The sequence below is a fragment of the Gymnogyps californianus genome, chromosome 13 (genome assembly GCF_018139145.2).
Source record: "Gymnogyps californianus isolate 813 chromosome 13, ASM1813914v2, whole genome shotgun sequence".
Taxonomy (NCBI): domain Eukaryota; kingdom Metazoa; phylum Chordata; class Aves; order Accipitriformes; family Cathartidae; genus Gymnogyps; species Gymnogyps californianus.
This window is the reverse complement of record NC_059483.1, coordinates 6113223-6134817: the sequence shown is the minus strand read 5'-3', so window position 1 is coordinate 6134817 and position 21595 is coordinate 6113223. Positions and strand designations below refer to the sequence as shown.

Sequence of the window (21595 nt, the reverse complement as noted above, 5' to 3'; positions counted from 1 at the left end):
TCAAAAATAATTTATGAATTTGAGAGGAAGTTTGTATGTCAAGGGAGGTGAATCAAAGCTTGTATTTCAGGCTTCCTTCCTAAAAATCACCAGGAAATTCCTGGTTGAAACCATGAAAATTCAGTCTATGGACTTAATGGTTGGCTATGAATTAAAACTTTCTGTTCTTTTCAGAGGAAAATATAAACAGGCAACTAATGGAAATTCTCTCTTTTAAAAAATACTGCCTTCCTTGAAAGGAACCCATTTCAAGACTGAGGTGTAGAAAACAGCCTATCTGCCTATCCCAGGTCTTTGTAAAGGTCCTGTCAAGGACCTATAGGCAGCACACTAAACCTTGTCAAACCTTGTCTAACCTTGTCTTTAAGACGACTTCTACTAGCTGCCTAAGGCTGTGACTTCTCTCTGCTTGTGTTTTTTCTTTAGGCGTGTGGGGGTTTTGTTTCTTCTGGGTTTTGGGAGTCCTGTCTAGAGAGTGTGATATTCTCAGGAAAGACTTATTCCAGTTTAGCCGTATCGACGATCCAGAGAGCCGTTGCCCTTAACCAGCAGCACTGTCCCCATAGCAGCTGTACCGATAAACCTGCTTTTGGCGAGACAGCTTGTTTTTGCTGGGGGGGGACAGAGCTGCTTTTAGTGCTGCTGCAGCCTCATGCGAAGTAGGGCTGTTCTGTTGAAGCAATGTTAGCATTTCAGGAACTGCTTTAAAGTTAATTCCTGCCTTGTTAAACAGTGCTTTAAAGTTAATTCTTATCTTGTTAAACAGAAGATTCTGAGAAGTGACACTTCTGTTTAAAAAAAAAAAAAAAATACAGCAATCATCTATATTATCATAAGTTACTAATTGAAAAGTCATCCTTTGAGCAGTCGAATACTATTTTACTATAGTATTAATTTGACTATTTTACAATTCTCCTTCTTGACTCCCACCAAAACTATACTCTTCTGAAATACCGTGATAGCGTGGGTCTCAAAGAAACAATTTGTTCAGGGAAGGAGCAAAATGACCTTGAATGAGTCAGCATTTGTGTGTAGCAATCGTAAGCTTTCTATCCTCTTTGCTTTCTAAAAGGAAATGAATTCTGGACCACAGACACCATTCATTGCACGGCAGTTAATGGGCTCCATTTACGTGAAAGTTCATATATTCCTTAAGGGTTCAGTCCTGTATGGTTTGCTGTGTAAAAGGAAAAATAGTATTTAATCATGCTACTGTGGCTTTTCAAAAGAGTTTATCCTTTTCTAATGTACATTGGCTTTTTGAGGGAAAAGTGGTGCCTTCTGCTCTGGAGTGCTGCTTATTCAGTAAGTGGCTGCTCTATGCGAAGTGCCGCTTCCTACGTGGGGCACTTCAGAGTTGCCATCTGCCTTTCCCTGTGGCGTTTAATGTAAATAACAAGGAAAAAGCTTCCAGCCAGGGCTTCTACCTGTTCTCAGGACTTATCCTTAGAAAACCTTTCTCTCTGAACTTGCACCTTCCCCAAGAAAATTTATTAATTCCATTTATCTGCTTTGGTTAAAGGCAGTAGGGTGCGAGGACTGAGTCAGTTCTCCGCTTTGGATGCAGAGGAAGGAATGTGCTGACTGCTACGGGACCCAGGGAATAATGACAGATAACTATTAGAGGAACACAGTTAATCCAACTGTGCATTTTCTTCTCTAGTAGCTGCAATTCCAGATAACATGCCTAAATAGCTTTTGCTACCAGCTGTATATAAGCAACAGGCCACCAGGTGGGGTAAAGCAGAAGCAGCTTTGGCTGTTACTCAATCAATTCCTTATTTGTGCCCATTTTTTGGGGGGGGTATGGTTCCATGATACATTGACTGTGGCATCAAAGGTGGCTGATGATGTCCCTTGCAGCCCTGGTAGTGCCCCCGTGGTTGCGCCAATATGTGCATTTGTAGGGCCCCACTAAAAATTACATGGAACTACTGAGGCAGTTTGAGATTTAAAAAAAGGCCTGGTTTTGGAAAGGTGACTTTTTCTTTAATCAGCTTAGTGGTTTTGGTTGCCTGGGTCAATGTAGCCCTGCAAACAGCTGTACCAACATAACTGAGGGGTGAGAGTAGCGATTTGATGTGGCAGGGCAAGAACAAGCAGCCAGACATCAGCACCGACACCTTCTCAGGCCAGCTCTGCCTTTAGTGTGGAGCAGCAATGCGCTTTTGAAGTAAATTCCCAGTTGCCCCCACTTACTACATGTTAGCTTATTTTTGCATCAGTGCTGTTGATGTGTACTAATTAGATTCTTGTCAGAGGAAATTAAATGAGAAGACCTTGTGTTATCCAGCCACTACTGGGAGTTCAGCCTGTGAGAGCAGACTAGAGCCAGTCTGACATCAATGGCTTGAAATGCATGTAGTGTTCTGAACCGTTCCCCTACGGGTTCCCACATCTTGCACCGCGCTGCTGGAGGGTACACAGCTAGCTGTGGTGTCCTCAGGACCGGCTGCAACTACATCTGCCATTGTCAAACCCAACTGTTTGCTATCGTGGATGTACTGGCATCTCCTCTGACTCCTAGCAGATCTTAAAAAACCCCAAACTTTTACTTTTCCGCTGTTCAAACTTTATTTCATTTAAAATAAACTCTGTTCAGTGTGAGCTTATTTGCATTTTTGAAGCATTAAGATCTCCAAAAATATTTGTTCCATCCTGTAAAGTAGCGACAACCTAAAATGGGTTTAAACTTGAGGTTTAAAAAAGGGTGAGGAAGGTGGGGAAGATTGAGTTAGGATTTAGTTAATCCACATCTAATCTCTAATTACATTCTTCTAACTCTAGCATCTGGTTGCCTTGAATTGTGTTATGTTGCCATACTATTTCTTGGGTAGCTAAAACTTTGTGTATGTTATCAATCAGTGATGAGAGGTATGTTGTGAAATACATGTCATGCTGTTTGTGTTTTTTCAGTGTTAAAAGGAGATGCATGATTTTTTACATAAATAGATAGGGCTTTAGTGGAAGATGCTACGCCAAAGATACTACGCCTATTTCCCCTTATGAACATAGTTCTGTTCTTGTAATAGCATTTGAAGGGTTACATTAGTGTGGGTCAAGTGCGGTTTAAAATAGGATTCTTCTGAGACCAAGCCTGGAGGCCCTGAATTTCTTTCTCAAAAGACGTTTTGATCTTCTGACAAAACTGTTACTTCTGAATTTCTTGGTGATTCTTATTTGCAACTAACCTTTGGAGAACTGGAATGACAACACACACTCTTCTTTGTTTTGTGCATGTGCCTCTCCTGGTGAGTTTTTGGCTTGTGCTTTTTTGAAGTTCAGATGAAACCACTGAAAAGAGTTTTCTGTAAGCTGTTTGGGAAGGTGGAATTTGTCTGGTGTCATGTAATAAAATGTGATTCCAGTCCTGCAGAAGGAACCCTAACTCCGACCTTGGTAGGACTGCATGCAGTAGAGAATCAAGAGCCTGTAGTCCCTTGCAGAATGGAGGTCTTCTGTGTGCTCACATGCTGAAAATGCTGCTGTGCCAGGGTATGTGTATATGCTGGAAGAGCATCGCAGCAGTTTAGACCATCTTTTTATATAACCTATTTTTCACAGTCTTTAGGTTTTCGTGATAAGGAACATGCTTGTGCAATATCTGTTGAAGTAATGATCCTGACTGCAGTTTTTTGTTACAACTGCAATATAAACAGGGCTACTGACAGCTAACTTGTTTTTTGTCAAAAGATTTCACGAATTCAGGTGATGGTCTTGCAAGCGCCCCATCCTCTGGCCTGATGAAGGGTCACTTATGTGGACAGGAGCTTCTCATTTCACAGTGTAACTAATTATTTGCCTACCATTTGTGAAATAACATGAGGAGAGGGGTTTTCAACAGCTTATCTCTGGAAGACATGGAGGGGCAGGTGTGGGAAAGGTGACAAAAATGGCCGAGTGGCTGGATGTTGTTTTTGTAAGTATAAAATAGATCATGATGCTATGTCTCTATGTATGTAAGGCTGAAATGTTGGCATCCTTGTTTAATAAATGAGCCGATGCTAGTCTTGTTTTTTCTGGGAACCAGACGACAGCTACTCTCTGACTGTTGTGGGAATAAGATCATGGGGTGTAGAGGTGAGGTCATGCAACCTAATAGCTGTTTGCCTTAAATATGTCTTTGTGTTACAGAAGTATTATGGCAACATTCCTTTAGCTGAGAAATAACTAAAACGCTAAGTTTCATTGTGGTTTCTGGATTTAAAATTAGAGTGGAATAAACATACTTAATTTCTTACTGTTGTTACCTTTAATCTCTTGTGGCTATTGTGATGTCTGCTGTAGCACCTACTTTGTGAGTGAGATGTCAGGAAATAAAAGATGTAATGTTACTTAATGGAAGTGTTTGAGATAAGCACTCCCTAGTAAGAGTCACCACCATTCAAAGGCAACCCTGACAGCATTGGCTTTTGATGCTCTATGGCATCAATTTGGCCCACTGGGTTAATTCTCCTCCGGAGCGGTGGCTTGCACCCTGTACAAGGAGTGTACCCACCTTTGTGGCTTGCCGAAGTCCCCCAGAAAATCCCCATTCTGGTATTTAGCAGAATGCTTCAGATCACAGCCAGTTGAGTTTGCATGAAGGTGACTTGGATTATCTTATGTTAGCGAACATGATGATCAAGCACTCTGAGGTACTGAAACTGTTTTATTATAACTGAGTAGGTTTTAATACAGTCATAAATAACATCACAGCTCGTTGAGCGGAAGGATAAAAATCAAGGAGTTCGGTGGTAAGCCAGCTTGCATTTCCTTCACTTAAATGAAGTCAGCGATTTATTATTATTTTAGGCTGTGTCTAATGATCATATTAGTAGTGTGAATAAAATGAATGTATCTAGACTGCTTTATTCTTCTGCTTATTCAAGCCTTCCATATTGGGGCTGACATGAGACATCATCAGCTTTAGGCAAAGTGGTATAGAGCCCAGCTAAGTCTTTCTACTTCTTTATTAACTGTGACATTTAACATGCGTAAAACTGTTTTGAATTAACAAGATCTTCATTCTCTTGCTAACTTCTTCTCGTGGCACTGTGTATTTGTTGTAAAGCGGATAGCCTCAAAACAGGCATGTTCCAGAACAAGTGTCCTTTGTGCTATAGCCACTGTCTTACCAAGTGGTTTGTTAAAATAAATGGTCCTTTCAAAAGTATTTTCACTCTTATTTTTGGATGCTTCTTTAAAAGTTTCGGTAGTGTCATGGTTTAACCCCAGCCAGTAACTAAGCATCACGCAGCCGCTCACCCTTCCCCCCTCCCAGTGGGATGGGGAAGGAGAATAGGGGACAAAAAAGTAAAACTCATGGGTTGAGATAAGAGCGGTTTAATAACTAAAGTAAAATAAAATATAATACTAACCATAACAATAATAAAATAATAATTGTAATGAAAAGGAATATAACAAAGAAAAAGAGAGAAATAACACCCAAGAAAAGACAAGTGATGCACAATGCAGTTGCTCACCACCTGCTGACCGATGCCTGAGCAGCGATCTGCCCCTCCCGGCCAACTCCCCCCAGTTTATGTAAACTGGGCATGACATTCTATGGTGTGGAATATCCCTTTGGCTAGTTCGGGTCAGCTGTCCTGGCTCTGCTCCCTCCAGCTTCTTGTACACCTGCTTGCTGGCAGAGCATGGGAAAATGAAAAGTCCTTAACTTAGGATAAGCGCTACTTAGCAACAACTAAAACATCAGTGTGTTATCAACATTATTCTCACACTAAATCCAAAACACACTGTACCAGCTACTAAGAAGAAAATTAACTCTATCCCAGCCAAAACCAAGACAGGTAGGAAGGCTTTTCGGTATATGCGCAGGCCAAGCTGTTCCAGCGTGCACTGCGTGGCACTGGTTGGGTTTGGTGTATTTGTTTTGTGTTTTCACGTTTGAGTCGTGATTAGTGGCATGTTCTTGATATGTGCTTTGTAAGTGACCTTGAGAGCACGCTGCCAACCTCGCAGCCCCATGTAATTATGTGAACAATGAGTGTAACAGTCTTTCACCTAGATCCTTTTTAGACAAGTATGCAACAAGATGTAGAGGTTGGACTAGATGACCTTTAAAGGTCCCTTCTAACCCAAACTATTCTATGATTCTGTGATGCCCTTCTGAAGTGTATGCCTCCAAAGTCGGGAGGTTTTTTCCCTTGAATATAATAATTCAAGAGTTGCATTTGAGTTTACGAACAGCTTTTATTTAAAAAAGAGAAGGATACAACTGTTTCTGTTTGTGGCTTTTGGGTGTTTGATATATTTTGATGTAGTGCCATCTTTACATCTCTCTCCCTATCTTGTGTTTCAGTGCTGAATGTTGAAATTTTGTAAATAAATACTTCAGTAGCCCACAGGCAATATTCTGAACACCAATTCTTTCTCACAAGTTAGCGTTGTGGATTTGAAAGACTTTTAAATCAAACTCACTTCTTGCTTGCCCCAAAGTGCTGAAGATTACATTTCTCAATGTTTGAAGTTATTTTGGCTCAAAACTGTGTCTCATACGCTATAAAATTGAGCAACCTTTCACAAACCTCATAGAGACAAATGAGAGCAGTGTTGAGGGTATGGGGTTTTAAAATTTGTGAAAGTAATGGGTTGGGTTTTTTCCCTTTCTTATACTTTTTATTTACAGTTTGGACAAAATAGCCTATTTCAGCTTAAATTTCACCTGTGAAAAGTCAGTGTTGCATGACCCACATTAAGACAAGTCCATGCAGGGCAAAGTAGATTTACTGCATTAAAATCTGCTTTTGGCATGGAGACTTGAAGCTTCTTGAATTTTATTTATTAAAGACTGGACAAGCAAACAACCTGTCCCGTTCTGTGTGTGGGTAACTCCATGTCTCTAGGAAGTTGGTAGTAAGGATTGGTTTTTTTAAAGTCAGCGTGTGCTGTCTCTCCTTCTGTTTTAAGCTTAGCTCTGGTTACTTTTTACTCAACATCTTGTATAAAACTGATATCTGTTTTCTCCTTTGTTCATTTTCTACAAAAGATGCTGTTATTTTTACCCAATCTCATTTGCATTCTTCACATTTGACAAATGAACAATGATGAGCAACCTGAGCAAAACCAGGTGTGGAGAAGGATGCCTCTTCTTGCCTGTGGAAACTGCCTCCTCAGGGCATTGCAGGACTTGAGGGAAAACTCATGTTCCTCCTTTTGTATAGCAAAGTGCATGCTGTTTCGGGCGTGGGCTCTAGAAATATACCCGGAATCTCTAAATCCTTTGCACATGTGAAGGTTGATGTGATTTAAGCAGTAGACCTGTCAAGGCCCTGCTGGGGAGAAGGGTCAGTATTCTGCACCTCTTCCCTGCCATGGGAAATGCGGTAGAGTGAAGTCATTAAAGACACCAGATTTTCCAGCAAGCTTGTAGAGAACCAGAGACCTGGAAATGAAATACTCTGTTGTGCAGGTCTAGCAGGGGTTACTGAGGGCTGGAACGGTGGCTGGATTAGTAACCCCTATGAAATGTAACCGATAGTCTTGCTCAGGCTCTAAATATGTGACTGCAAGTCAAAGCTGGCACTGGCTAACACCGTGCTTGGCAACCTTAGGAGGAAGATAAGGTTGGACAAATACTTTTACCTCTCTAATGTGACTCTTTCAAGTCAATAGTGAACTGTGTTAGAGTGGTCTGGTAAATCTTGTGTTGGTGTTGCTTGGGCTGTAGGAAGGGTGGATGGTTGTGCTTGGGCTGTGAAAGGCTTTGCAAGGGGAAGCTGGGAGCAGAGGTGGTTTCAGACCGTCTGTACTGGCGTTGGGCTCTCGGGCAGCTGAAGAGTCTGTAGTCCTATGACTCTGCTCCCTCTTGAGTTCGCATCTCTATGGCAGGTCTTGCAAGAGAGCTTTTTGGAAGCAACTTTATGTCTGTCTTTTGACAGTTCCTGTAAGGAGGAGTCATTCATGTCCTACTGCGAGCAATCTCAAACCCTCTAGTGCCGATGAAAGTGCTTCCCAGCTTCCTTATGAGAGGAGGATGGCAGAAGTGGATGTAAATGTGAGGTGCTTGAATTAAGCTTTTTTCCGTGGCAGTCCATAATTCAAACTTGCCTGTCAGATGCAGTTGTGTGGCTGATATTGTTGCCTGTTAGTCATGAAATATTTACACTCTGAAGCACCTGGGGTAGGTGAAATCATAGCAAAAGATTTGTGTCTGACATTTTGTGGAGTCCATCACTTGTCTGTCCTAAAATGTTGGAACGCATTTTGGTATCCCCTCAGTAACTGTATAAAAGAAAATTTATGGCATGTGTGTTGGGAAGTAACAGCTGAAATGATGGTTTCCTAACAAAAAAAATCCAGGACTTCAAAGGACTGAAGCCTGTCTGAAAGCCGTACTTATGGAATGGCAGCTAGCATGCCACTAACCTGCAAATTACATCAATTCCTGTTGCCTTAAGCAAATTTGGCTAACCTCTCTTTAATTGCCTTAGATACTGTTGTCATGTGCTTTTATAGCTAAAGCACATTTTTTGAATGCTAATCCACAAAAACTTTGTTCTTTTTGTCTGCTTCATGTCTTTCCCTTGGATGAAAAGTCACGTTATACAGAGGCATTTTTGGTGATGGGCAAAACAACCCCTAGTTGTGTAAATGATGTTCAGTCTATACAATGTGCCTTTTCTTTTTCATAACTATTTGTGCTTGAAGATGACTGTTGGATCCACTTAGACTGCAATCATGATGCCAGATCTTAAGTAACTTTCTCATACCTGCCTTGGTTCTCAAGTTCAGAGGGTTTTTTGGATTAATTAAATGACCAGGGAATTTTATTGTGCTAACTGATGTCATTTCCTTGCGTTGGCTATGTCCTAAGGTAAAATGCTGCAATCAACTCATCCTGCCTGTCATTCCTCAGTCAATACAAGTAACTCTTCACCTTTTTCCTGCTCTTGGGCTTTCTGGTCAGTGTTCTTCTGGCCGCTCTTCCTGGGTTATGGACTAAAAGAAAGGGGAGCAAATATGCTCTAGAAAAGATCGAGGGAAGGGGAGAACGGCAGCTGGAAAAGTTACTGATTAGGTTTGTCTATTACTAGATTCACAGTGGCCCTATGGGGAATGATATATCACAACTCAATTTTGATTACATTTCAAATGAGGTAGCTGTTCCATCTTGGAGGACTGGAAAGGTTTCAGAAAGCAAGAGGACTGAACTTCTCATGTGAAGCTACTTCAGGCCACTGACGTCCTTAGGGGGAAAAATGTGATGCTATTGCTTAACGTTTGAATGCAGCATGTGGGAAAATGTCTTTGAGTTAAACCATTGTCTGGCTGGTTGTTTGGATTGCTCAGAGTTGGGTGTAGAAAGGTTCTTCCTGGCATTGCAGTGAAATCCATGATCAATATTTTAATGAAATAATTGAAGTTTTTTATGGTCTTTAGGATTTTCAGACTTAGCGGATCAAGTTGTGGTGAATATGACTTGCAGAATCTTGAACCTGGATTAGAAAACTTCAGGAGAATAAATCACTCTTAATGCAAGAGGCACTAATTGATTATCTTTCTCGTATGTCATTCTCCTCAGATTTCCCCCCCCCCCCTTTTTTTTTTCCCTAGCCTGAAAGGATAGACACCTATTTATACAGCTTTCTGTTTTTATTCAAAGTCCTAGGAAACAATTTGTTGCTGCTGTTGGTTTTTTATCCTTGAAAGTGATGGGTCAAAGCAGCTTTAAAAAGCAGCTTTGAAGCCCTGGACTAGTGTGTTGAAGAGGCTTTCTGCTGCAGTAGACCCAACTGAACCCTGTGTGGATGTGGTTTTGTATCATTTTTCTTTGGGTACCAGTAATTGTTTAAATGACACAGAATTTTAACCTTTCTTTAAAATCCCATGACATTTAACTGTCTAAACAACAAAAAGTTCTATTGAACCGAGAAAACTGACCAAAAAGTATTTTATTTGTAATTATAAACTGTAAGTCCCAAGGCAATTTACTTGAAACAAATAGTCTTTTTAATTAAGGGGAAAAAAAAAAGTGGGAGTGGGGGGAAAAGTCCTCCTCCCCCTTGGTTAGCTGTCCTCTGTAAAGCTCTGGTATGTCCCTGTGCCCAAGCCTATCTCTGCTTAAATGAAGCATTAAATAGTTTGGCTTTATTTTCACAGGAAGATTCAGTGATGTTTTTGGTGAGAAGAATCTCCTTCTGTGTGGTTTGGGGAACAGGAATATGCTCCTTCCCAGCTCATGGGGGCCAGAGGAGCAGGGCAGCCCAGAGCTGCTGGCATCGTGATGGCCTTTTGTCACTTGTGTTGCACCAATGGAGGATTTGGGGCATCTTCAGCTTTGCATGCACAGGCATGAGGTCTCCACTGCTTAATTCCATGTGCTGGTTCTTAATAATTCGCTTTTTGGTAGGAAATAGGTGTCGTGTCCTGTAAGCTCAAATGGGAGGAGGAGAGCAGGGGAAGCTGTTTTGGCTGCACAAGTGGCTCCTGTCTGAGCAGCTAGGTCTGAGCATGGCAGAGGCTGAGCACGGCGCTGGCTCCGGGCAGGACCCATGGTGAGTTCCTGGTATGGGGATGGCCGGGGCCTCTGGAGTGGCCTTTGCCAGAGGGAGTGAGAGAGATGGGGATGTGATATCTGCCGTGAAAAAAAGGGGAGATGAAAAGTGGGAAGACCAAGAGGTGGCGAAGGAAGTCCTGGGGCCAGGAGGCGGCTGGGCCTGGGAGGCGAGGAGAGCTGTGCAGGCAGGGCTCCCTGAGGCGGGACATGATCGCTGTCCTCAGGGTGGACAAGTCCTGCTCTGACATCTGGGTTTCAAGTGTGGCTACTTCAGAACTGGCTTTGTTCTCCTCAAATTCATTTAATGCTTTGTTCCTGATGGTTTTTCTACTTGGCCTGGTTGCCTTTTCTTCACTTCATGCGAATGTTGTGAGAACATGAGTAAACCAGTAGTAAAAGGGATATCTGCAGAAGTTTTGGCAATGAAATTGCTTGTTAAATTGTTGAATAGTTACAGGAAAGACCACAAGTGAGTAAAACAACTATTAAGTGCTTCAAAGTTTTGTAACTTTGGCGTTTTGTGGGGTTTTTTGTTTTTTTTTTTTTTGTTTTTTGGTGGTGGTGTTTTGTTTTGTTTTTTTAAATACTGCAGCACCTAAGGCTGTTCATACAAAACTATTCTGCGATCACACTGAAATAGATAATGTTTTTCGTATTTCTCCCTGGATGGTAAGAGAGGTTGAAAGCAGTGGTACTGGGAGATGTGACAAGCAACACATTGTGACTTTGAGTAGTAACTGAGATGGCAAAACCAATAAACAGTGTTCCACCTTGAAGAAATACTCTTAACACAGGATATGCTGCGTTTGTGCTTGCTTCCTGCAGTTACCCATTTCAAACAAATCAAACCCGTGCATGGACAAATTCATAAGTATGTAAATAACACAGGCCCAATTAACTTAGCCTAGTTACCTTCGTCCAGAAGTACTGGTGGGTCAAAGCTTGATCCTACAGCAATTAAGCAACTTCCAACTACGGTTGGACTCGATAAAGGTCTTTTCCAACCTAGATGATTCTATGGTCCTATGAACTTGAAGTTTTCCTAGAGGATGATTGGTAGTAAAGCCACAGCTAATTACTGATTTTTATTCTGGTATAAGTTCACCGTTATTTTAATCATTAGCCATTTTATTTCTGGATTACACTGTGCAAAACACATTGGCCAAGCCAATAGGCTTCCCTGCCCTGTGCCTGCCCAAGAGTGAACTCTCTTGTATGCCTCTACAAAAGAGATTTGGTCTGTGCATACCCGCTGGGAGTAGGGGTGCATTGCTCTGTTGCCACATAGCACTTCCAAGCTCTTGCCATCATTAGCAAGTTATTAGTAAATTAAGTCTGAGTGATTCCCAGCAGGACTTGACAGGAGGAGCAAGTATCAGAAGTATTGTTTCAGTTACTTCCTGTGTGAAGCCAACACAAGCATTTGAGCTGTATGCTTTGTGCTTAAGCACGCAGCTATGCTTTGTGGTTAAATTCCTGAGCCCCCGATCACCTTAATGGGAAACATTTTTAGTTTTTCAAATTGAAGGAAGTATGTGGGTCTACTCAGGACTCCTGTCACTGATGTGTAATGTAATACAAGGATTTTGAAGAACGTAGTCTGAAGTACACCTAAAATTCCCACTGATAGGGTATGTATGCTTCCAGCTAGTGAAAGCCATTGATTAAATGTTTGCTTGATTGACACTAGACCCAAGGGCTGGGAAAAATCTGCTCTACGTATATCGGTTATTACTATTGTTTCTGTGATGTGGAAGAAAATAGGCAGCTTCTCAGGAACTGTTTTTCCCTTACTCTGATACTTGAACTAGATGTATGCACTGGAATTAGCAGTCAGATGTTGAGATTAGTGAAGGTATGAGAAAGCCTTTCCCCTGCTTGAGATAACATTGTTCTCTAAGATACTCCAAAGAGTGAGGGACGAGTGCTGAGTCATCAGCGTGGCTCCATCCAGAACTTTTCCAGCACAGCTCAGCCTTGTAGGGCCTAAGGTGGGTTACGTATGGGTGCAGTCAAGCTGATTTCTTTATACTGCTTTTCTCAGTGCTTCAGCTCAAGAAAAAACATACTAGCTCAGTGTCAGCGTGGCAAGAATGGATGGCGCTTGAATCGCTGACCCGTGAGACTCATAGTGCGGGAGTACCTGGTGCAATGATAGTGCATGGAGCTAGCCCATGGAGATTAGCGGAGATGCTGCTGAGCTGGCATTGGAGGCTGTTCTAGCGTGAAACCAGTTCTGGGCCTCTACTTCTAAGGCAGTGTTATTCTGCTACCCATGTAAGCAGGCCCTTGATAACCATGCAAATTGAAAATGCACCTGAATACAAATTGAAAGTACAGCCTTCTTCCAGGTGTTTCTGGGCTGAATCCAGGCAATAGGCTGCTACTTGGCCATCCTCAATCTGTAGTTCCTTGTAGCCAAATTCTTCTGTTGTTATGGTGTGATAAATTTAGCTGGTTTTGCCACCTTGTCTTAAATAATTTCTAGACTTCTGCAGATGATACTTCCATTACTTCTTTCCGTTACTTATTGCTTGCCAATACCAAAATGTCCAAAAACCAATGTTCTGCTCAGTTTAGTGATGTTACAGCAAAGCTTGCATTGAGATTCCTGGAGATAGATGGTTGGGGATGCAGAGTATTCACCTTCAAGTTGTTCTGTTTTTATTGCATGTCCCCATTCAGACACATTTCTTAGGGAGTGTATCCAAACCAATAAATTGTCGTTGTCTTGCACTTTGTGTCTCATGAATTTGGAAGAACAACAAGAACTATTCTTCACCCCAAAGGCAAGATGGGGCTGAGGACCAAAATTAGATCTTGATTAAGTCAAAGCTTTTGCTCCTCGTTTCAAATTCAGGGTAGTGGAATTTTGTTTTAGGGTTTGTTCTGCAGCTCTTTGCTTGTGAGATATTTTGTCAAAAAGTAAGACTGCTTTATGGCTTGTCTACAGGCTGACCATGACTGGTACATTTTGGGACATTTGCCCAAGTAGGCACATTTGGACTCTCTGATGTAGAGACTGCAGAAAAGGATGCTCTAGGCTAAAGACAGAGTAAGTCTCAACAAAAAGCACTGAGTTCATAAAGGTAATCCCCACCAGATTTCAATGATGGAGCTCGTAAGGCAGCTCAAGAGAGCAGTAAGTGACACAAAGAAGAATCAAAAGTTTTTCAGATGCCTTCTGTGTAGCCTGTCAGGCCTCACACTTGGCCAGAGCAAGGGTAGTTGAAACTGGTACGTCTGTCCAAGAAGGAACATGTGTGAAGCTCCTTCCATCCTGTGGGAGGGAGCTCCTGTCCTTGTTGCACTGACATGCAGGGTGGCAATAGTTAGGTCGCTCTCCTCCATTCGGAGAATAATTGTATGTTCTTGTTTTCAAATGTGAAGGTATGTTTGACCAGCTGTAGATTAAAAGGAAATGTTCAGTCCCTGAATCTCTCGTTTGCATCATTTTGGAGCAATTTAATGACAGAAAAGGCAGTTCTCTGTGTTCTTCAGTTCGCTACTGGACTTGTGTGAGAAGGTGACACGTCCTTGGAGAACTGTGCATATCTAGTGTGTAATGACTATGGTTCTTCTGGTAGGCTTTTTCTGTAAAGGCAATAGAGCATCTTCTCCGCTGCCACTGATTTGAAGCCCAGACACCTGACAGTAAATTAATTTCCTCAGAGTCACTTCTTGCCCTTGTGTAGCAAGAGTTGACTCTACATGAAAATGTGGTCTACTGGATAACTGTTCAGAATACTTCCAGAAGGATATACCTTTTTCTGTGAGCCAAAGTGACTGTGTGGTGTGTCAGGAATTAAATTGACTAGACTATAATTTGCCTTTGCAGTTATGCTGCACACAAATATGCAGTAATGTTTATCTAGCTGTTAGATTCACTGTAAGGGTGGGCAGAGGAAGAAAGATTGCCTCCCCCCCCCCAAAAGGGAAAAAAAAAGAAAAAAGCAGACAGTAGCTTCTGAACTGCAGCTGAAATCTGTTGTCCTGTACCAAAGAGGATGGACTTCTTAGCTAGATTAAAATTCTCAGAGAATATTTACACTTCTGTATTAATTAGAAATCTGCAACCTAAAAGTTTGAGAAAGAATGCAGCTCCTTTGATTGTTTCACAACTTTTTTTTTTCTTGCCTTCACTGGCATACTGAGGGCAGCACAGCCCGTTTTTTGAGGGGGAAAAAAAAAAAGAAAAGAAAAAAAGGAGAAAAAAATTATGGAGTAGCAAAATAACGCAAACTATTCTAATGTAGGATAATACAACAAAATCTTGGGGAAAGTATGTTCTTGTGAAGTAAGTGTGTTTTGCCAACAAAAATGCTATGTCAATTAGGCAGTGTGTGTTTCAAAACTTGACATGTAGTGGAGTCAGTTCAGTGTATTAGTATATATTATAAATAATACAATATCTGGTGATGCACAGTTGAGATGTGGATCTTGGGATTTTGCCGGTCCCTCTGCTGGGAGCAAGGAGGGTGGGTAGGAGATGAGTGCAGAGAGGAGAGGCTTTGCTCCATCCTGTCACCTTGGCAGGGTGACTACTGAGAATAGCTGTGGTATCTGATGCCTGTGGAGGAAAAGGAATGTGCAAATTCTGTCAGACAAGTAGGGCTTGTTTTTAAAATAACATACTCAAAGATAAGTGTTACGAAAAGAACTAATTTACTGATAACTCTATCTACTTGGAAGATGAAAATTTAAGTGAAAAATAGACTTATCTGGGTAGCGTAACTCTTACCACTGGTGATTAGGAAATTGATAACGCAGTTTGGGACTGACAAAGCAAGTGCTGTACTTATCACAGCAGACTTCTGTATTGTGTTGTCTTGCGATTTAGTGCAACAAATCAGATTAAACTCTCTAGAAATGGTATCTTAAGTGTGCTTCCCTGTGCAGCAGAGACTTTGGAAAATAATGCAAGTTGAACAGCTTTTGATGCCTGTGCTTGAGTGCAGGCTTTTGTCAAGGAGTTGAATAGAAAGGAAAAAGTAAGTTCTGGAAGGTGTAGGGAATGTGCAGAGTACCGTGACTGTGTACAAGTGCAGATAAGTGCATTTGGGACATGATTTAGCCCGCTGTCAGCCATTCCTGAACTGGAAAACTTCTTCCAGCTGTAGATTGAGACAGAATTAATGGGCTCTGAAGCATCAGGGAGGCTGAGGACATGGTAGAGCTTTTTGAAATCCTTCGTGTTCAGCTGCAGGTCCTGGGTGGACCGGTGGCTGTGTGGGGCAGGGCGGTGGACTGCTGTGCCTGGAAGCTGAAGATAGGACTGCGTAGCCCCGTGGGTTTATCCAGTGCACCCCACTGCCAGGGGATATGCGTTAGGCTCGTAGGGCATTTATTCAGTTAGTTCTTACTCTGTACTTAAAAACTTTTAACCTTACTGCTAAAGAAAAACACCATTGTCTATTAGTACTGGAACGAAAGATGAATAGCGAATTAGCCTTGAGCGAACTGTCAATCTGACTTTGATAGCCCATCACTTAAAAGGTCCTTTTATGTTTATGAAAAAGCATGATGTCAAAGCCAGGGGAAAAAAAACCAATACCAATACTTAGGGCTAAACTTGCGTAGCTTCCAAGAGGAGCCCCTGTGTGAACTGTTTGTTTCTCTACGTGCGTGGCTAATTAGCGTAGGTTACTATAAGTCTGAGCAGTGGCATTCGAGTTTCTTCTGCTGTTTTGGGGTAGCTTGTTTATGGTGCTTCCATATGTGAATCCCTCAACCTGGAGTAGCATAGAGCAAAGGATATTGCAGTCGCTTCTCTCACAACCTATAAGTAGTATGCTGGAAATGCTTGAGTATAATCATTATCAGGTGAGTTGTTATTGCAGACTTATTTTAAAACCTGTTGCTAAGAAGGCTTACAGTATACAGGAAATCCTTTTCCTCTAGTATCTAGTATGGTTTATTTAATTTCTTCCACAAAAATAAGTGGGGGACATACATGGTCACTTGTAACAGCAAAAGTCACTTTAATGGAACTGTTTTAAAACAAAAAAACTTCTCAGAGTATTATTATATTTTGGTTTGTTTTGTACCTTCCGATAAAAACATTAATGATCAAAGAAAGGTGACAAAGAGTTTCCAGGATATGGTGAAAATTTTGCATGCAAAAAAATTGCCTTTCTTCTCTTGCTTATTTAGGGTGCGCAAGGATAGTTCGGTATGAGGTTTTTCATATTTTGTATATAAAAAAATTCTAAGTTCTGAAAAGCTTATCTTAAATACAAAAATAGCTGTTGCTGAGGACAGTGATTGATCTGAACTGAAACACTTCTTATGTCTTATTTGCATAATGTGTTTATAAACAGGCTGTCTTATTTGTATATGCTTTAGGCCATGTATCTGAGATATAAATAATTTGTGGGCAAAAAAATGGTGTATTCCTTTTTTTTAACCAATGTGTTACTTTAAAAAAAAAAAAAAAAATCAAAACCTAAAAAACCAACAACAAACCTTTTGATCTCTCTGTTACTTGACATCTAATAAAGGATAGCAATCCATTCTGTTTGGTTTTAAGTGGTAGCTACTAACAAGTAAAATGAGTCCTGCAGTGCAACTTGTTTCTCCATATTTTAGTGAAAACTAAATGTCACGTAGCTGAAGGTCTGCACGCAGAACTGTCTGTTCTGGAGTATCTGTATAAAATGGAAAACCTGAGCATTGGCTTGAAGCGAAAAATCTCATGTTGTAGAAAAATAAGTGGAACTTCTTGGTTTACCATTAATAAGTCACTTATTACTAACACTAGCTCATAAACTGATTTCTTGCCACCAAATGTGAATTAGTGAAGCGCTGTTGACTTCCGTGGAGCTGCACAGGTTTGTACTTTAAGTCAAATGCTTAGCTGGTATATATGTCACAAATGTATAGCTCAAATCAGTAGCACGTATAATGATGTTGTAAAACAATAAAGCACTTTTTAAATTGTGTCATACAGGTGCAGACTCACCTTGAGAATCCAACCAAGTACCATATTCAGCAAGCCCAGCGGCAGCAGGTAAAGCAGTACCTCTCTACCACTCTAGCAAATAAACATGCCAACCAAGCCCTGAGCTTGCCATGTCCAAACCAGCCCGGTGATCATGTCATGCCGCCTGGAACTGGAAGCAGCGCGCCCAACAGTCCGATGGCTATGCTTACCCTTAACTCCAACTGTGAAAAAGAGGTAATACGCTCTCGCTGTGCATATTCTTTGGTAAAATGGAATTGCAACTATATTTGCTCATTGTTAAGATGTTATGTTTATCATCTTTTCTGAACTGTTCACTTTGAAAATGCAGCTACTGTGTGTCTGATGAATATATATTTGCATAGAACATTTTGACAAAAAAACCTGTGTCCCCCTAACTTCCTCTTCTTTGAGCTATTTTAGCTAGTTTATGCTTATTAAAACTATATCCCCTCCCCTTGCCTGATGCACGCAGTGAATAATTGACCTTTGGAGAACACAAAGCAGTTTTGTAAGCTGTAGCTTTCTGGAATAATGTTATTTGTGGCTCATTCAGTGTAGAAAGAGCAAAGAGCATAGCAAAAATAACTGAAAAACACAAAGCTTTTTGAGATATTTTAGGTATTTTTACAGTGAAATTTGAGCAAGTCTCTTGCTTAGCCGGAAGGCCAGGTTATCCCAGCTAATATACCCTAAAATGTTACTGATTGCCGTTTCATGAGCTCAGTGCTGCAAATATAAGACTTCACTAGCCTATGCCAAGAAGTCTTTCGCAACCTTGTCTTAATCTTTGCTGGCAAAAACTTAGTTGGATGTTACATGTGTGCTCAGGTGCCGAAGGAAGATGATTTGAAAGATGTTAACAAGTGTAAGAATCATGTCAATATTTCTGTAACATGACAAATGGGAGACAATTGTAGAGCTCCTCGTGTCCCCTCATCCTCCCCCCGCAAGCCTTTGTGCCAGATTTTAATACAGATGCCCTCTGTGAGGAAAACATTATGCAACTTTGAGAAACAGTTATTACAGAACATTTTGCACATGCAAGAGAAATTACTTGTGCTCCATAGCTTCGAAAGAAATGAAAATCAAATAGTTCTGTCCTATCATCCTGGTTGTACCCAAATCTTTTTTTCCTCAAGATATTTACAACTTCACTTTGCTGTGTCATCAGGCACATGTGTGCATGACGCTGTTTCGATCGTGCTCTTTTTGGGACTGAGACTGTGCCATGAACTCAGATCCATGCTTTGCTTTTTCTTTTTTTTTTTTTTTTTCTTTTTTTCCTTTTTATTTCTGCAGGGATTTTATAAATTTGAAGAGCAAAGCAGGATTGAGAGTGAGTGCCCGGCTCTGAATACACACTCACGAGCATCATGCATGCAGGTACTGGATGACACAGGAGTTGGAGCACAGGTCCCCTTTCTAATGAGCATGTTTCTTTGAAGTTATGTTGAAGAATAAACTTGCCCCATAGTGTCTTTAAGAAGTTGAATATAAGATGTATTTAAGGAACAAAACAACATTGTTTATTAGCATTGATGTCAAAAGTGCATTAAGACATCCGAAGAGGGCTAGTGCTTGTCTAGCACTGCAACGCTATAGCAGAACATATCAACCGTGCTTTACGATCCCATTTCAGAAAATCTTTTCTAATGCAGTTTTCCCAAGACTGCATGTATGTGTTCTTGTCCTCATAGTTTCTAAGACCACATTTCTATTCAGATCACACTTGCGTTTAAAAAAATGATATGAGAAGACTTTAATCCATCCGTGGTAATTAGTCCTTAGTAGTCATCTTTTTTTTTTTTTTTTTTTTTTTTTAAACTAAGGGTTTTTTTAGTTTTTTATTCCTAGTAACGAGACTTCACATACGGGCTGTAACTGTTAGTTCCTTTCTTGTCCTCACTTCCAGTCAGTGTAATTTGTTCTGATCACACGTTCTGGAGCTGATACAAAAATCCCATACACTACTATTTCTATCATCAACGTTATGCATTGATTTTGTAGGTGACTGTCATTTAAGCTCCTTTTTTATAGTGAGCAAAAAGGAAATAATCCTGCAGGACAGTTCAGAGCACCTGCACGGGTGCTTTGGAGGGCTCTGTTTCTCCTGACCGTGCAGGAGCTTACAGAGGCACCTTCTGGCCCAGCCCGAGAAAGAAGATGGCTTGCACCACCTAAAATCATCTCTGAGCTGCTCTTGGGTGGTGCTTCCTGGGAGGGTGTATGAGGGACGTGAATCCAACGGATTCAGTTGTTGAGGGCAGGCAGCCTGTTACCCAGCAGCAAGCCTTTGTTCCCTCTCCTTCCCCTGCAGGTGTCAGAGGCTCGGGCGTTACCGTCTGTACGCAGGTTTTGACCCTACAACTAGAGGAGAGAGGTGGAGGGTAGGCAGGCAGTGCTGCGCGGGGGAGAGGGATTCATGTCGTTAGCGTAGCTCGTTCTACGAGGAGTTATCTCCTCTGCTGTTCCTGGGAGGAACAGTGTGTCCGTGGGCAGGTAGTGTAGGGTAACTGCTGGTGGGAGGAGTGGGTTAGACCATGAAGCCTCAACTTTGTCATGACGTGACTGTCCTAGCTGAATAGCGGGAGTTATGGCTGACGGATTGGATTTGGAGCGTGGCAGAACTGCACAGGCACCTGTGCTGTGCTGCAGAGAGCCGGTGTGTGGCTGAAGTGCTTTGTCAGGCCTCTGTATCCTAGTGGTTTTGATAACACTTTTGCTTTTCTTTGTCCACCTCTTCTGCTGCAGATGGATGATGTGATTGATGACATAATTAGTCTGGAGTCAAGTTACAATGAAGAAATCCTTGGCTTGATGGACCCAGCCCTGCAAATGGCAAATACGGTACAATGGTCCTTTCCTTCTGGTTTCCCTGTTAAGTCTAATTGTCTTTCCTGAGAGAACGCAAAACTGTAGCATGACTTTTTTTTCAAGCAATTAAGTAGTTATTGTATTGTCCCATAGACTGTAATTAGTTTTTCTTTGAAGAGCTTAAGGTATACAGTTGCAGTGAAAAACATGAATTTAAAAACGCAAGCTGGAGTCAGGTCAAGGGAATACAAAGGACAATTTTGCTTTTTTTTATTTCAAAGTCAAGTTAGTCCGTGAGAGGATTTTAACAGAGGAGTGAACTGGGCTAACAGGAGCGAGCTCGTACCCATCGATATTAAAGATCACCATGGACATTACACTTGGCTTCAGAAAGCCTAGAAGGAACCTCTGGCACCCCAGGTTCCTGTCATGTTCGAATAAGAAATTGTACGCCATGCTTAAGCATGTGTTAGCATCCCTGTCCAGAGATGCTCTAGTTTAAGTGTTAGCTCTAACATCATAGCTTTAGCTTAACCTGATTTTAAATGGAGAGAAGTCCCTAGCTAGATGACAGCAAAGATGTTACAAAATTTAGGGGGAGGAAAAAAAATATAAAAACCAAACTTCAAAACAAACGAAAGGGGAAGAAATAAAGAAGCTTAAAAACTGAATGGGGGAAGGGGACGTAGGAAGCCTGTGGCAAAAGACAAGAGCACAGAGGTGCAAAAGTCGGTCAGCGAGGGAAGGCACAGGTTACCTCCGAGTTGCTGGTTCTGTTTGCTAGTTCACATTGCTGCAAGCATTAATATAATCATACTTCTGGCATAATCTTATTTTGATCTTTTGTAGCTCCAGTGAATTTTTTTGCTTTAGGCTTAAGTGCTGTTAGATCTGGCTGAGTAGATGTCTGCCAGGGCTGGCGTCTATTTCTTTTTTATCTAGTGCCAAAATCTACAGCTTACCACATAGCATCAGTTTTGTAGCATAGGTTTACATTTGCTGACAGTACCCGTCTGATGTCATGTTAACCTAGTCCTACGCTCCCACAGATTCCCACAGCCCTCTCGGAGATGTGGTGCATGCCACAGGAAACAGCCCACCAGCATCCCTTGCTAAATAGTGCCCTTTGAGTAGACAGAGAAATAACTGCCGAGTCCTACCGGAAAGAATGAATTTTCCTTTAATCTAAGATGACTTGAAAAGTGCATCTGTCCTGGAATTTGAGAGGAAAACTTAAAAACCATGAAAAAGATAGTTTTCAAGATAGTTACTCTTTTTTTTGGTGTGGGGGTTTTTTTTTGGTTTTGTTTTTTGGT

The 21595-nt window shown here is 41.4% G+C and overlaps 1 protein-coding gene across 9 annotated transcripts in view; it reads left to right on the top strand.

Annotated features, from left to right (window-relative positions):
• Window positions 1-21595, top strand: part of MITF (melanocyte inducing transcription factor) — a 109915-nt gene that overhangs the window by 73893 nt on the left and 14427 nt on the right. For 4 of the 9 annotated variants that reach the window (XM_050904601.1, XM_050904602.1, XM_050904600.1 and 1 more), the window contains 3 exons: window positions 17451-17678; window positions 18765-18848; window positions 20217-20312. In XM_050904601.1, the coding sequence (XP_050760558.1) occupies window positions 17451-17678; window positions 18765-18848; window positions 20217-20312 (408 nt within the window). Of the gene's footprint in view, window positions 1-16291; window positions 16325-17450; window positions 17679-18764; window positions 18849-20216; window positions 20313-21595 lie in introns of those variants that run through there. The other 5 variants (XM_050904607.1, XM_050904606.1, XM_050904604.1 and 2 more) reach the window with 3 other exon arrangements.